This window comes from Macaca nemestrina, chromosome 4 (genome assembly GCF_043159975.1).
Source record: "Macaca nemestrina isolate mMacNem1 chromosome 4, mMacNem.hap1, whole genome shotgun sequence".
Lineage (NCBI taxonomy): Eukaryota > Metazoa > Chordata > Mammalia > Primates > Cercopithecidae > Macaca > Macaca nemestrina.
Genome location: NC_092128.1, coordinates 7,124,624 through 7,138,556, shown reverse-complemented (window position 1 = coordinate 7,138,556; position 13,933 = coordinate 7,124,624). Strand labels below are relative to the sequence as shown.

Below are 13,933 nucleotides of genomic sequence, written 5' to 3'. Positions count from 1 at the left end.
ACAATGGCAAATCCAAACATTAGAAAATTATGCAACATTTTAAAAGCAAGGAGGCAGAAATTTATATGGACTCTCATGAAAGAAATTATCAAAAGACATTGTTGAGTGAAAAAATAAATTGCAGAACAGTATGTGAGGTGTAGCACTTATAAAAACATGCAAAGTCATTATATGTAGTCTATGGGCACATGTAAAACGTTGAATCATAAGAAACTGCTGCTTTTCATCAGTTCAGAAATAATATTGGCAATTTCATACAGATCAACCTAATATATAAATATACCAAACTGGTAACAGGGAAATAAGAAGGACTGAGGAGTTAGTAATGGTAAATTCTGATCTACCTATAATGCTTTAATTTTGTAAATAGAAAAAATGTATTGATGTGTTATATGCATACCTCAAAATTAGTTTTCTAAGATTTTAGAGAATCATCCAAGATGATTCACAAAAGTAGAATCATCATGATCAGTAAGAAATTAAGTGACCACTAAAAGTAATCATTAATTCAGCCATAGGACTAATGATGCATTGAGAAGACTATTAAGATATATAATTGTGGAAATGGCTAAAATAGAGATAAAGTATCTATTTCTACCTCCCAACCACTAACAGAAATTTCGACACTTTATACACACTGAGTAGCTCAAAGAAATTGTAAAGATCCATTATTATTTTTAAAAGGAAATTTAACCAGTGAATGCTTTCACTGAAAATGATAACAATATATTCCCAGTATAAACCAGAAACAAAGTCTGCAATAAAAAATTGCAATGTCCCTAGATTCAAGTGGGAGGTGGAGAGTCATATTTAAATAATAAGTGCAGAAAAACCAAAATATTTTAAAATAATTGTCCATGCAAGAAAGAAAACAGTATCATCTAGCTTGAGGACCCACTGTTTTTATTTTATAATTTATTTCATGACCTTTAGACTGCTAGAAAAATAAATTACCTTGAGGGCAAAGGTAAACTTTGAGAAAATAAGTGTTATTGTTGCCTGCATAGATAATAGTGTGATTTATTCAGAAGGTGATAGATATTTCATTTTCTTAGACCACAGATGTAAGTCAAGGAACAGAAAGCTCTGACCTAAACTTCACAAATGTCCCTTCCAAACAGGGACACAAAAGAGTAAACAAAAAAAGAAGATCAAATTAAACTCAAAGTGAGAAGATAGGAAAAAATAGATGAGGATATAAATCAATAAAACAGAACGGGGAAAGAAAATAGAGAAAAGTCCATGAAAACAAAGGCTGACTCAAGAAGATCAATAAGATTGATAAATCTCTAGCCAGACTGATCAGGAAAAAAATAAGACAAGATACAAATTATTAGTATTGAGAATAAGGAAGGTGAAATCACTACAGATTCTACAGGTATTAAAATAGTAAGAAATATTATGATCAACTCCATTCCTTTAATTTGTCAAGATAGACAAAATGAACAAATCTCTTGAAAGATGCAAATTTATGCAAGGGGAGACAGATAACCTAAATAGGTACCTATTAAAGAAAGAAAATTTGTTGCTAAAAACTGTCCCATAGGCTGGGCGCAGTGGCTCATCCTGTAATCCCAGCACTTCGGGAGTCGGATCATCTGAGGCCAGGAGTTCGAGACCAGCCTGGCCAACATGGCGAAACCCCATCTCTACCAAAAACACAAAAATTGGCCGGGCATGTTGGTGCACACCTGTAATCCCAGCTACTCAGAAGGCTGAGGCAGGAGAATTGCTTACCTGGGAGGTGGAGGCTGCAGTGAGCGGAGATCACTCCACTGCACTCCAGCCTGAGCGCGGTGGCTCACGCCTGTAATCCCAACACTTTGGGAGGCCAAGGCAGGTGGATCACCTGAGATCGGAAGTTTGAGACCAGCCTGGCCAACATGGTGAAAAATTGTCTCTACTAAAAATACAAAAAAAAATTAGCCAGGCGTGGTGGCGGGCACCTGTAATCCCAGCTACTCAGGGGGCTGAGGCAGGGGAATCACTTGAACCTGGGAGGCGGCAGTTGCATGAGTCGAGATCGCGCCATTGCAATCCAGCCTGGGCAACAAGAGCGAAATTCCATCTCAAAAGACAAAAAAAAAAGAAAACAAAACAAAAACCACCCCACAAAGAAAATTTCAGGCCAAGACGGTTTCACTAATAAATTCATGTATAATATAAGAAGAAATATTTCCACTACTACACAACTTTTCCAGAAAACTGAAGAGGAGAATATACTTCCTGATTCATTCTAAGAAGCTGGAGTTACGCTGATACCAAAACCAGAGGAAGACATTACAAGAATGTAAGACTACAGGCTGGGGCATGGTGACTCATGGCTGTAATCCCAGCACTTTGGGAAGCCAAGGTGGGAAAACTGCTTGAGCTCAGAAGTTCGAGACCAGCCTGGACAACATAGTGAGATGCTGTCTCTATTAAAAATTTTTAAAAGGTAGTTGGATGTATGTAGTAGGACACACACCTATGGTCCCAGCTACTTGGGAGACGGAGGTGGGAGGTCGAATCTGGAGTGAGCTATGATCATACCACTGCACTCCAGCCCAGGAATTAGAACAAGAACCTGTCTCAGAAAAAAAAAGAAGGAAAAAAAAAAAAAGTGCACGGGTCTACAACCGTGGTGCATACACAGTTTTATTAATACTCAGCAAGAAAAGGGAGTACACTGTTAACAAACGGCAACAGCATAGATGAATCTCCAAATAATTGTGCTGAAATAAATCAGTCCAAAAAGCATACAATTCTGTATGATTCCACTTACATACAACTCTAGAAAATGCAAACTAATCTTGGGGACGAGGACGGATGGCAGGGGGAATGCAGAAAATTACAGAGGGGCATGAAGAAACTTTGGGAGATGAATATATTCACTATCATCATTGTGGTTTCGTTTTCAAGGGTGTATACATATATCAAAGCTTATGGAATTGTACATGTCAAATATAGCTTATATCAACTATACCTCAATAAGCCTTGTTTTAAAATTTTTCTTTTTGAAAAAAGGACAAGAATCTAAGCTTCCTTACTCCTCCTGGTTTAGTAGTAAACTTGGACAATTTCACTTGTACTTAAAATGACATTTCAGAATTTTAAAAATAGGATTTTAATAAAATAGTGAAGTTATTACACAAAATATTTGCTAGTAGTTAGCAAATATGTTTGTAATGCACATATAAATAAAGCCTCATAACATGATATAAGCAAATATCTATCAATCTTAAAATTTTTTAAATAAAAGAGCAACTATATTACACATTGACTTTTTAGAGAGGGTTGGCATAGAAAGATAGGGAGTCAAAGAGGAAGGTAAGGAAAGAGAAAGGATGAGAAAGTAAATATACAAGAAAATGTAACCAGAGGCTCAAAAAAAAAAAAAAAGCAAAACAGAGACAGAATAAAATAAAATAAACATTTTGGCCTATTTATATGATTCTTAAGATCAAAATAACTTGCTGTGAGATTTTCATCAACTGACATTTAGATTAGAGAAAATATACATGAAGCAAGCCTCACCCCAGGCAATACAACAGCTCCGATTCCACTTTTCAGCTTTGACCTGCCTCGGCCACCTCGTCCCGACAGTCCTGCACCTCGAGGTCTCCGCTTTCCTGGAAATCCAGACCCACGGCCCTATGTAACAGATTAGGAAAAGTCAACATTCTGTGACAGCCGAAAAGAATTTTTAAATCCAAATGCCACTGAGATAAAACATTTTATCAAATGTTACACAAACACTTCTTTAGGTAAGTATTAAGAAACCTGGCTTATTATTTGTATCTTTAAAAGCATACTCCACAACTTAAAAATCTAAATATAAAATGTTTACAACCTTAGAATCATACCTTGGGCCTGTCACTGTGAACGCTTTCAGCAAGCCTTTGCATGATTTTTCTCTTTCCCACTCCTACATTCTCGGTGGCTACAACAACTATAGCCTAATCCAGATATTTTGAAGTGCAACAAATTATATTTAATATAGAGTACGTATAAGGAAGAACTCTCTCATTAACTGGTCTTGCAGTGATTACAGTAATAGCTAGTATCTATTGAGTACTTACTATGTACTAATCTAAGAATTTTTTACTCTCAACAATCCCATATAGCAGGTTTTATTATCCCCATTTTAGATGACTTTGCTGAGGAGTAAAAAGGTTAAGTAACTTGTCCAAAGTCACTTATCTAGCAAGTCTGGCTCCAGCGTCCCTGGGTTGGAACCATATTCTGTACTGCTACATCAGCATGAAAGTTCATTTTTGCTAGTGTGTAACAGTATTCTTCCTGTCATTAAAATTAAGTCAGTTTCCTTCACTATTCAACAGTTCTCTTATGAACTCAACATTTCTACCTCATTCACCATAGTACTTAGAGGAAAATTTATTATTATTACTTTTATTTTTGAGACAAGAACTTGTTCTGTCATTCAGGCTGGAGTGCAGTGGTGTGATCACAGCTCACTGCAGCCCAGAACTTTTGGACTCAAGTGATCCTCCTGCTTCTGCCTCCCAAAGTGCTGGGATTACAGGAGTAAGCCTAAGCGTCTAGCCAGGAAAAAATATTTGAGGATTATGGGAAAGCTGGCAAAAGGCTTTGTGAAAGCTTTGCTTTAAATAATCTGAATAATAAATACTTGAAATGGAAATAATTTATCTGACTTCTTACACAAAAAATAAACGTATGGGAAAATGTGTTAGTTAAATTCCCTGATAATTTAAGAACCAGAGTATGGTGCTCCCTGCTCCCCCACCCTTGTTTGTACTAATTAACTACTCCTTGAAAAAACCTGGCACCTACCTAAGTAGATGAATTATGTATATTTAAAATTATCCAGATGCTCAGGAAAATACTTTGATGTTTCCCTCCCAACAAGTTAAATAATATGTCATATCTTCAACTGATGTCCCTTATCATAGTTTGAAATGAACTTATTCCCTATTTAGCAGAATGATTTCCAAGTAAAACTTTATGGTGATACTGTAAGCATAAAATAGATACACATGAATAAAAGGAACGGGAGGAATGGTTTTTTTCCCTTTGGATGTAATAAATACAGCCAGCTTCCAGTTTCAAAGTGCCACTCCTGTCTTCTCTTAACCTGCTCTCCTTGAGATCCCTTGAGAGATGCATCAGCTTCTTTCAACAACAGATGTATGGGATCAGCTTAGTTTTTTGGGTTGTTTGTTTGTTTTTGAGATGGAGTCTCGCTTCTACGCCCAGGATGGAGTGCAATGGTGCAATCTTGGCTCACTGCAACCTCCGCCTCCTGGGTTCAAGCAACTCTCCTGCCTCAGCCTCCCTAGTAGCTAGGATTACAGGCACATGCCACCATGCCTGGCTAAATTTGTTTGTATTTTTAGTAGAGACAGGGTTTCACCATGTTGGCCAGGTTGGTCTCGAACTCCTGATCTCAAGTGATCCGCCCACCTCAGCCTCCCAAAATGTTGGGATTACAGGCGTGAGCCATGGCGCCTGGCCAAGTTTGTTTTGTTTTTAAATTGGTATTAAAGATTTTTGAAAAATTAAGTCAGTGATTAAAAACCAATACTACAGTAATCTCTCAATTATTTTCTCCAACATCAAATGCTGACCCAGAAAAACAAAAAGTGAAAACTGGTGGTCTCTATTACAAAACTGTCAAATGACTCTTAAAATATTTATACCTCAATATCTTGGATGATATCGGGGGAGGTAGGGAAGTTAAAAAAAAAAAAAAAAAAAAGAATTGTTCTTCCAGTCATGAAAGAAAATAAAGTATAATCTAGAATTCCTTAAAATCCTTGATGAGTCTAAATTAAACAGTCATATTCCAGAATATTAAATATGGAAGATGAAGAAAAATTGTCACCTCTAGTCAATGAGGTATTTTAACTTTTGAGTTAATACTTTTCCAAATTAATTTTTTTCTCTTCAAAATGCATCACACTACTTACTTCAAGGACTGACAGAGTCACCAACCAATGGCATGGGGGGAAAAGCCCTGTCACTTTAAGGTATTAACCACAGACAATGAAATCTGCCACAATTTTGGTATTTCTTCTCCATGAGAACATAATAAATTAATGGAGTTTTTCTTTTGCTTTTTTCTAAGCAACAAAGTTTTATGATATCGTGAATGAAAATGTCCGTAATTACCTTTTGGTCTACATGTCAAGGACTTCTCCCTCATAAAAACAGTAGTAATCACAACAAAAGGAATTAACCATAAAAAGAGGTATTAAAAATGTGTACTTGATTTTTAAATGCATATTATTTCTTTACATTAAAATTTTTAGATTTAAAAAGTGTCTCTGGAAGCTCAATCTAGAAAAGAAAGATTTAATTCTTAACATCCAGTAGGGCAAAACAATCAGACAGAAATGATATATGAATGTAAATGCAATTTTATTTACCACTTTGATGCTCCAAATGGCACTGCCAGGAAGCTGCCTGGGTTTAAAAATTTCCCGACCTTCTGAAATGTCTGGGGACCAGGAAGGTGGGCTCACTGTATTATGGGTACTCCAAGCCCCCTAGGATATGGCAGTTGAGAAAATAGATGTGTAAAACTCAGCAACATAAAAGGTCAAAGCCAGCAACTAAGGAATTTTAGAACAGCAAAAACAAATGCAAACGTATGGAAATTTAGGACAAGTTGCTTCAAGGAAGGCAAAATAAGCTTATCACTAACAGTGACTTAAACATTTAAGTATAACTTAAATAACTTAAATGTTTGCTGCTACAATTTACATTAAATATTTAATTCTGGCTGAGACATCACTACAATGAAACATTAAAAATTAAGGTTTATATGACATCAACATTGACTCATGAACTGCAATTACCGCACCAAAAAGTAAATAAAGGTCAATCACACTTTAAGGATTAACACTAGAAGAAAGTACTGGGGGATTATTTTTCTTCTAACAATTATCATTCTACTTAAAAGGAGAAATGGATAACCATAAGGAATTCTATATTCTATAGCTATAAACGACCAAAACCAGTAGGCCAAAGAATGAGATGAGAAACATAAGCAATCGATAAATGCATAAACTTTAAACTGTGGAGAGTTGGTAACATTAAAATACAAATACCATTATTTGTGTTAGCATTTAATCACTCCTTCTTCAGTGACCATTAGTTGTGGGTTTGGGTTTCAGTTATTTGTGGAAATTACATCCAATGGACAAATAAGAAGAAATGTTAAAGCAAATTGTCCTAAATTTGCAAATTAAAATGCCTAAAGTATCTGATAAATTATATAGAAAATAGTATCTTATTAAAAGCTATATAACTAAAACTAAAGCATTCTACATCCAAATAACCACATTCAGCAACACCCTGAACTAATCTGATGAAGATGCTAAACAGCATACAAAAAAATGTTTACTCCACAAAGATAACATTTTAAAGAAAAACACAAGACAAATGTCAAACAATAAAATAATCTATTTTGAATTAGGTAAATCAATGGTGCATGCTATAATTTTACCAATTAAGTAACCAAAACTTAAGACAAGGTACATAGTACTTACCGGGTTTCTAGAATATTATCAAATTAACAAGTAGTATCTCATTAATCACATAAAAATACCACCAGGAATTAAAATAACTAGAAACAAGAATGTGACTACTCTTGGAGTAAGAGACAGGTAATGGAATAACAGTATTTTGAGAAAAGCCATGCAAGCAATAGACTGGTTTCATTTTTAAGTCACAAACTCAATCCACAGACATTGAAGTCCGGCTATCCAACTCACTCTCTCCAGCAAAGACTTTATTTATTTTCCCTCCAGGATCACCCTTGGGTATTCTTTCTTACCCATCAAATCTCTAACCTAGCTCACGTAATCACTATGCTGATTTCACTAAGCAGCAACCACTGCAGGTCAATTACCTCACTTTCATAATCTCAAATCAACTTGAATCTGTACCTATGTCTTCTTCCCTACTATTAGTAGTCCAGGGTCTTAGGTAACCTCTGTATTGTCAAAAGCCATTTCTCTTTTCTCATTTTACTCATGCTCCTAACATGTGGCATACTATTCTGCTGGATTTGGCAGCAGCACACCTGTGGATGTTTCACTGACTTCCTCGCTAATCTTTCTTCATCTCCCGTACATGTTCTTCCTGTATTTGACTTCCAAAGCCCTGGAGTTTCCCAGGGCTTGAGCCTAGACCTGAAATGGTATTATCTACAACGAGGGTGTCTTGGAAGTTGTTGCCTCTTAACATTCTTGTATCTAGTTTTAATCAGGTATCTCCAAACTAGCAGGATTTTCAACTTCCTTCTTAGCATTTCCATTTTCTCACACAAAACCTCTTAAGTTTGCCATGTTTAAAAAATTTCTCCCTTAACCGGTTTCATCCCAGTCTTCCCCATCCTTATAAATGGCACCCAGTCCCTTGTCACTCTCCTCTGCTCCTTCAGTCCTCTCCCCCAACACTTCGTCAATGCAGATCATCAGTAAATTCAAGACTTTTTATCTTCAAGTTTTGTCTCTGATCCTTCTACTTCTTGTCACTTCCACCGCCAGCAGCCCAGTTGTCGCCACCACCATCTCTCGCCTAACATGCTGCAAGAGTCTACTGCTGGTTATGCTGTTCCCAGCCTGCATCTACTCAAGCCTTTCCCCACAGCAGCCAGAGGAACTTTGCGCAAGTACAAATGTGATCAAGCAAGTCACGATTCTATTTCAAACCTTCAACTGCTTCTCAAAGCACTTAAAAGACAAGCCTTTCCCAGGGCCTTTCTCCAGCCTCATCTTGCGGCACTTGTCTCCCTGCTACTGTGCTCGGCTATTCTGGCTTCCTTGCTGTCCTTCAAACATGCCAAGCTCTTTATCAATCAGAGCCCAACTGACTCAGAACACTTTACTATACCATTCCAGTCCTTCAATAAATGTCTGCTGCTTTTTTGTTTGTTTGTTTTTGAGATGGAGTCTCGCTCTGTCACCCAGGCTAAAGTGTGGTGGTGCGATCTCGGCTTACTGCAACCTCCACCTCCCGGGTTCAAGTGATTCTCCTGCCTCAGCCTCATGAGTAGCTGGGATTACAGGCATGCACCACCATGCCCGGCTAATTTTTGTATTTTAGTAGAGACATCATGTTGGTCAGGCTGGTCTCAAACAAACACCTGACCTTGGGATCCACCAGCCTTGGCATCCCAAAGTGCTGGGATTACAATCGTGAGCCACCACAGCCAGCCATGTCTGGCGTTTTCTAACCCTTCAGGTATGGCCTTAAATATTTTCTCATCAGGAGACCTTTCCTTAGTACTCCCAATGAACCATCATCTCTCTTACCACAACATCAGTACCCTCTCATTCCATCACCACCTGGGACATTTTATTGTTTGCAATTGTATTTAGTGGTAGGAAGTGGGGAGCAAGAGATATCTAAATTTAGTTCTCTCAATATTTCCGTTGGTTTTTCTCTGAGATTTGGCTTACATCTTAAATTCCTTTTAGTCGATAGTTTAATATTACATTGGCAGTAGACAGTTCTCAAAAATATGACACAGAAAGTCATACTCTAAGATAAAAATAATGTTGAATAATTTTATTTCAGAAATAGGAATTTTCTGGTAATTATGTATTATTCATCATAATTTAAAAGTTAGCTTTGATGCCAAAATTTTCTCTCATTTCAAAAAGAAGACAGACTTTGTGTAATTTTATAGTTCTGAAGAAAAATTATCATTATACTTGATATTCTGACAAATTATCTAGTATATTCCTTAGACCTTAAAACTAAAATATAGCTATAATTATCAAAGTTTAAATTGTCCTTCAGATCTTAGCTTTGATCAAGAACTTACACCATTCAGAAAAGGTTAGCTGCCCCTATAATATATGGGCTCTCCTCCTACAATCCAGCACTTTCTATACTGTAATTGAAGATCATGCTCCTTTCTGTTCAGTGCTATGTTAAGCACTCTGTTCAGCACTTACTGAACTTTTTTTCTGCTCAGCATCTATTGTCTCTTTTTGCATCTGTGTATGAATTCATCAATAAACAATGAACTATGACATGAAATACACTAATGCCTCCACCAGTAATAACCCAGAATTTTGAATTTTTTCACTTATAAAAGTTACTAAAAATTACTAAAAAAAAAATCTATATAATGCCCCCTTAATCTATCAACTGAACTAAAAGCAAAAGAGTTCCTAATGTAATCATTAAGTTGTAAATAGAACCAACTTGCTATCAACTACTACAGAAACTAAAAAAATACTACCTGGCAGGGACTGAATTTGAACCCAAGAAAAATAATTTAACCCCAAAATCGTTTAATATTAGCATTAAATTTCTTTCTGCTTTGAGGCCAATTTCCCAGGTAAACTGTCCAAGCTAGTAGGTTATACAGGGACTGTGGGATGGGGAAATAAGAACAATAATGACAGGTGGAGGACAGGCTATTTAGAAGCAACTTTCTATTAAAAGTCATATTCTATTGCTGGTTGTTAAATATGATCAAAGTCACTCTTACAGCCCAAGAGTACTATCAGTTTTAAAAGCAGCCAGAGAAGGTCTGGTGTCTCACTGGCAAACTTTACACCTCCAAATCCTAAATCAATCCCGGCCCCACACTCTTCCAACATACTATGCAAAACCAAGGTTGCATATAAACAGTGAGTCTACTTTAGGAAAAGTGAAAGCAATGAAGAGATAGAGCAGAAAGGAAGATAACTAGTAAAAGAAACAAACAAGTTTACAGTTTGTCTTTTTGGTAAATATAATCACTTGTGTACATTGGAGCTACAGCAGCAAACACTTCACTATTAAAGGAATTCTTAAAAGAAGTCTCATATATAAAATTGAGTTCAATATCAAGTAGAAAAAGAAATTAGACCTAATCCTGTTTTGGTAACAAAAGAAACAGTTTTATCCGCTTTAGCCTTCGATAATTTCAGAATACAAATTAGGTGGCGCTAGCAACAGTAATGTCTCCAAAAATACCACAACAAGCACAAGTAAACTAAAAGGAAAGTCTGGTACTTCTAACCTGCTGTATCGTTAGCTTGATGTTCCAAAGGGGTAGGTATGTTTTAGGTTTAAAACTATGGTTCTCTGGCTACTTTTAAAACTGAAAGTACTCTTCTTATAATATAAAGTAAACTTGTTATAATTTGTCCAAGAGATATCAAAATACATTACCTATGTTTTCATTTATGAAATTTTCTTGAAATATTTACTGCAGGCCAGGCATGGTGGCTCACACCTGTAATCCCAGCACTTTGGGAGGCCAAGGTGGGTGGATCACCTGAGGTCAGGAGTTCAAGACCAGCCTAACCAATATGGCAAAACCCCGTCTCTACTAAAAATATTTTAAAAATTAGCCATGTGTGTTGACGTGTACCTGTAGTCCCGGCTACTCGGGAGGCTGAGACAGGAGAACTGCTTGAGTCAGGCAGGCAGAGGGTGCAGTGAGTGAGGTCACGCCACAACTCCAGCCTGGGCAATAGAGCAAGACTCAATCTCAAAATAAAAAAATAAAAACTAAAAAAAAAAAAGAAATATCTCCTGCAAATAATATGTTTCATAAAATGCCTAATAGAATCTTTCAATACCAACATGAAAGCAATTAGAACATGAAGGTGTCTGAACTAGATCACAGTAGTGTGATTACATTTAAATATCTTTCTATAAGATGTGATGATACATACAGGGTAAATAATACAAGAAGACCTAAGATTATTATGATCTCAGAATTTCCTAATCAGAATGGGAATACAACCGTGCAATGAGAGAAATGGACTAAAGACAGAAATAAAAACAAATGATATGATTTAATATGATAAATTTAAAATTTCCACTTTATTTTCCACCATTTTAAAAGACCATTCCTTATAGTATTAAGTTTAATGCATTTTTAAAAATCAATAAAACAAGTAGCACATTTCTCTAGTTCAGGACTCCGCTTTCAGGGTTATAGTCAAAGATGATCCTAGAAGTGCATTTTAATTGGTCTAGGGTAGGACCATTAGACTGATGCTCTAAAATCTACCAAGCTGATTACAATATGTGGCAGTGTCAATAACCACTTTCTTAAACCCAAGTCGCAAAGTACATAAACCTACAAAAATGCTGAAAAATGGGCCAGGCGCTGTGGGGCTCACACCTGTAATCCCAGCACTCTGGGAGACCCAAGATGGCAGGATCGCTTGAGGCCAGGAGTTTGTAACCAGCCTAGTCTACACAGCAAGATCCCCATCTCTATTAAAAAATAAATATTTTTAAATGCTGAAAAATGAAACACTAAATTTTATAAATATATAACTTCAATAAAAGATGTGAAAATACAACTAAGTCATTATGACAATTTGTATGAAACAACATCCAATTTGCTGTCTGTTACTTCTCCTACCTTATCATGTCTAATTTTTCCTCATCTTTGTGAAATCCTGCGTCTACAGTAGGCAAGAAAACAAAAAACAAAAGGAATCTTACTCTATTCACAGCCATCAGAAAAATGTGTTACTATTCCTGTAGTCAGTTAGGTTCTAAACCACACATTTGAGATATATTTGAAACATGTCATAAAGAAAATAAGCATTATATTTCTCACTAAATAGCACCTAAAACATTCCATATGAAAGGAAAAATACAAAAAACTAAACTTTAATTACTAACCTCCTTAAAGGAAAATAATTCTATATGATTTGATGTTTGATAATGGATGTCCAATACCTGAGACATAAATTCCATTTTGTGGGTCCTAACATCTCAACTTCAGAAAATCCTCTATATTGGGTTGCTTGGATTATATATTCAAAACTTAATATATTTGAAAATGTGCAGAATGATTTGTTGCTGCAACAAATGGTTTAGCAATTATCTACATTAAAACGTGTTCCATGAACAACAGAAAAAGAGTATTTCTACTTCAGTCCTTAAAGACTGTGAAAGCACAGCAACAGTCTTAGTTTGTCGATCTTGAATTCTTTTGGTATTTTAATTTCACCAGTAATTCTGGAACTGCTTTTTTCATATTTCTCAAAATGTTTTGTATTGCATTGTCCAATAAGGCAGCCACCATCATATGTGACCACTGAGCACTTCTAACGTAGCTAGTCAGAATTGATATGTTTTAAGTATAAAGCATCTTGTTCATTTTTATACTGATTAAATGCTGAAATATTGTTTTGAATATACCAGGTTAAATAAAATAGATTAAAATTTATTTCACCTTTTTTTTTTTTTTTTAAGTGTAACTACTAGAAAATGTAAAATTACACACATGGTCTGCATTATATTTATATTAGATAGCACTGGCTTACCATTCTACTGGTTGGTTAGCTTGTACCTCCAGATAACATCTGATAATCCAATTACTAGCTATCACAAACTAGATCTTTCAGATGTTTCCTATTAAAATGTTCATTTAATTTTGAAGTGAATTCCTCGAAAAGCTCATAAAATACTATTACAGAAAATCAACTTAACAATTTGCCCACCATGGAACATAACTTAAGGTAAATCTACATTTCTCTGGTTAGTATTTACCGTACTGGTAAAGACCAAAGAATTGGTAAGGTTCAACAAAATATGAAAATGCCAGTGATGTTAACAAAAAATAGCTGGAAACCAAAGAATCTTGCTTACATCACAATCACAGCCAGGAAAATGCAGCTTATTTTATAGCCAGTCTCCAATGTGAAGAATATGCAGAAGAAACAATAAAAACATAAGTATAATACAGAAATGCCTGATATCAAAGAAATTAATGTAACAGAATACTGAATTTCAGTATTTCTAATGTAAGGATATACACACTCCTATCTGTAGAATATTTCCTGCAAGTTATGGCCCCAGTACCTCACTAATGGAAGATCTATCTTGTACTATTCAATTCATACTCTCCCTAATAACAGCACTGTATTAGTAGGTTCATCATCAAGTGAAGGCTGTTTGCTACGTAACTAAAACCAAGACTGGAAAACTAAAA

The 13,933-nt window shown here is 35.8% G+C and overlaps 1 protein-coding gene across 18 annotated transcripts in view; it reads right to left on the bottom strand.

The window, feature by feature from the left end:
* Positions 1 to 13,933, bottom strand: part of LOC105474928 (lysine methyltransferase 2C) — a 310,251-nt gene that overhangs the window by 103,967 nt on the left and 192,351 nt on the right. For 15 of the 18 annotated variants that reach the window (XM_071094207.1, XM_071094202.1, XM_071094205.1 and 12 more), the window contains 2 exons: positions 6,390 to 6,509; positions 3,517 to 3,633 (listed from right to left, as the gene is read on the bottom strand). In XM_071094207.1, coding sequence (XP_070950308.1) covers positions 3,517 to 3,633; positions 6,390 to 6,509 — 237 coding nt within the window. The remainder of the gene's footprint in view (positions 1 to 3,516; positions 3,634 to 6,389; positions 6,510 to 13,933) is intronic. The other 3 variants (XM_071094211.1, XM_071094215.1, XM_071094217.1) reach the window with 1 other exon arrangement.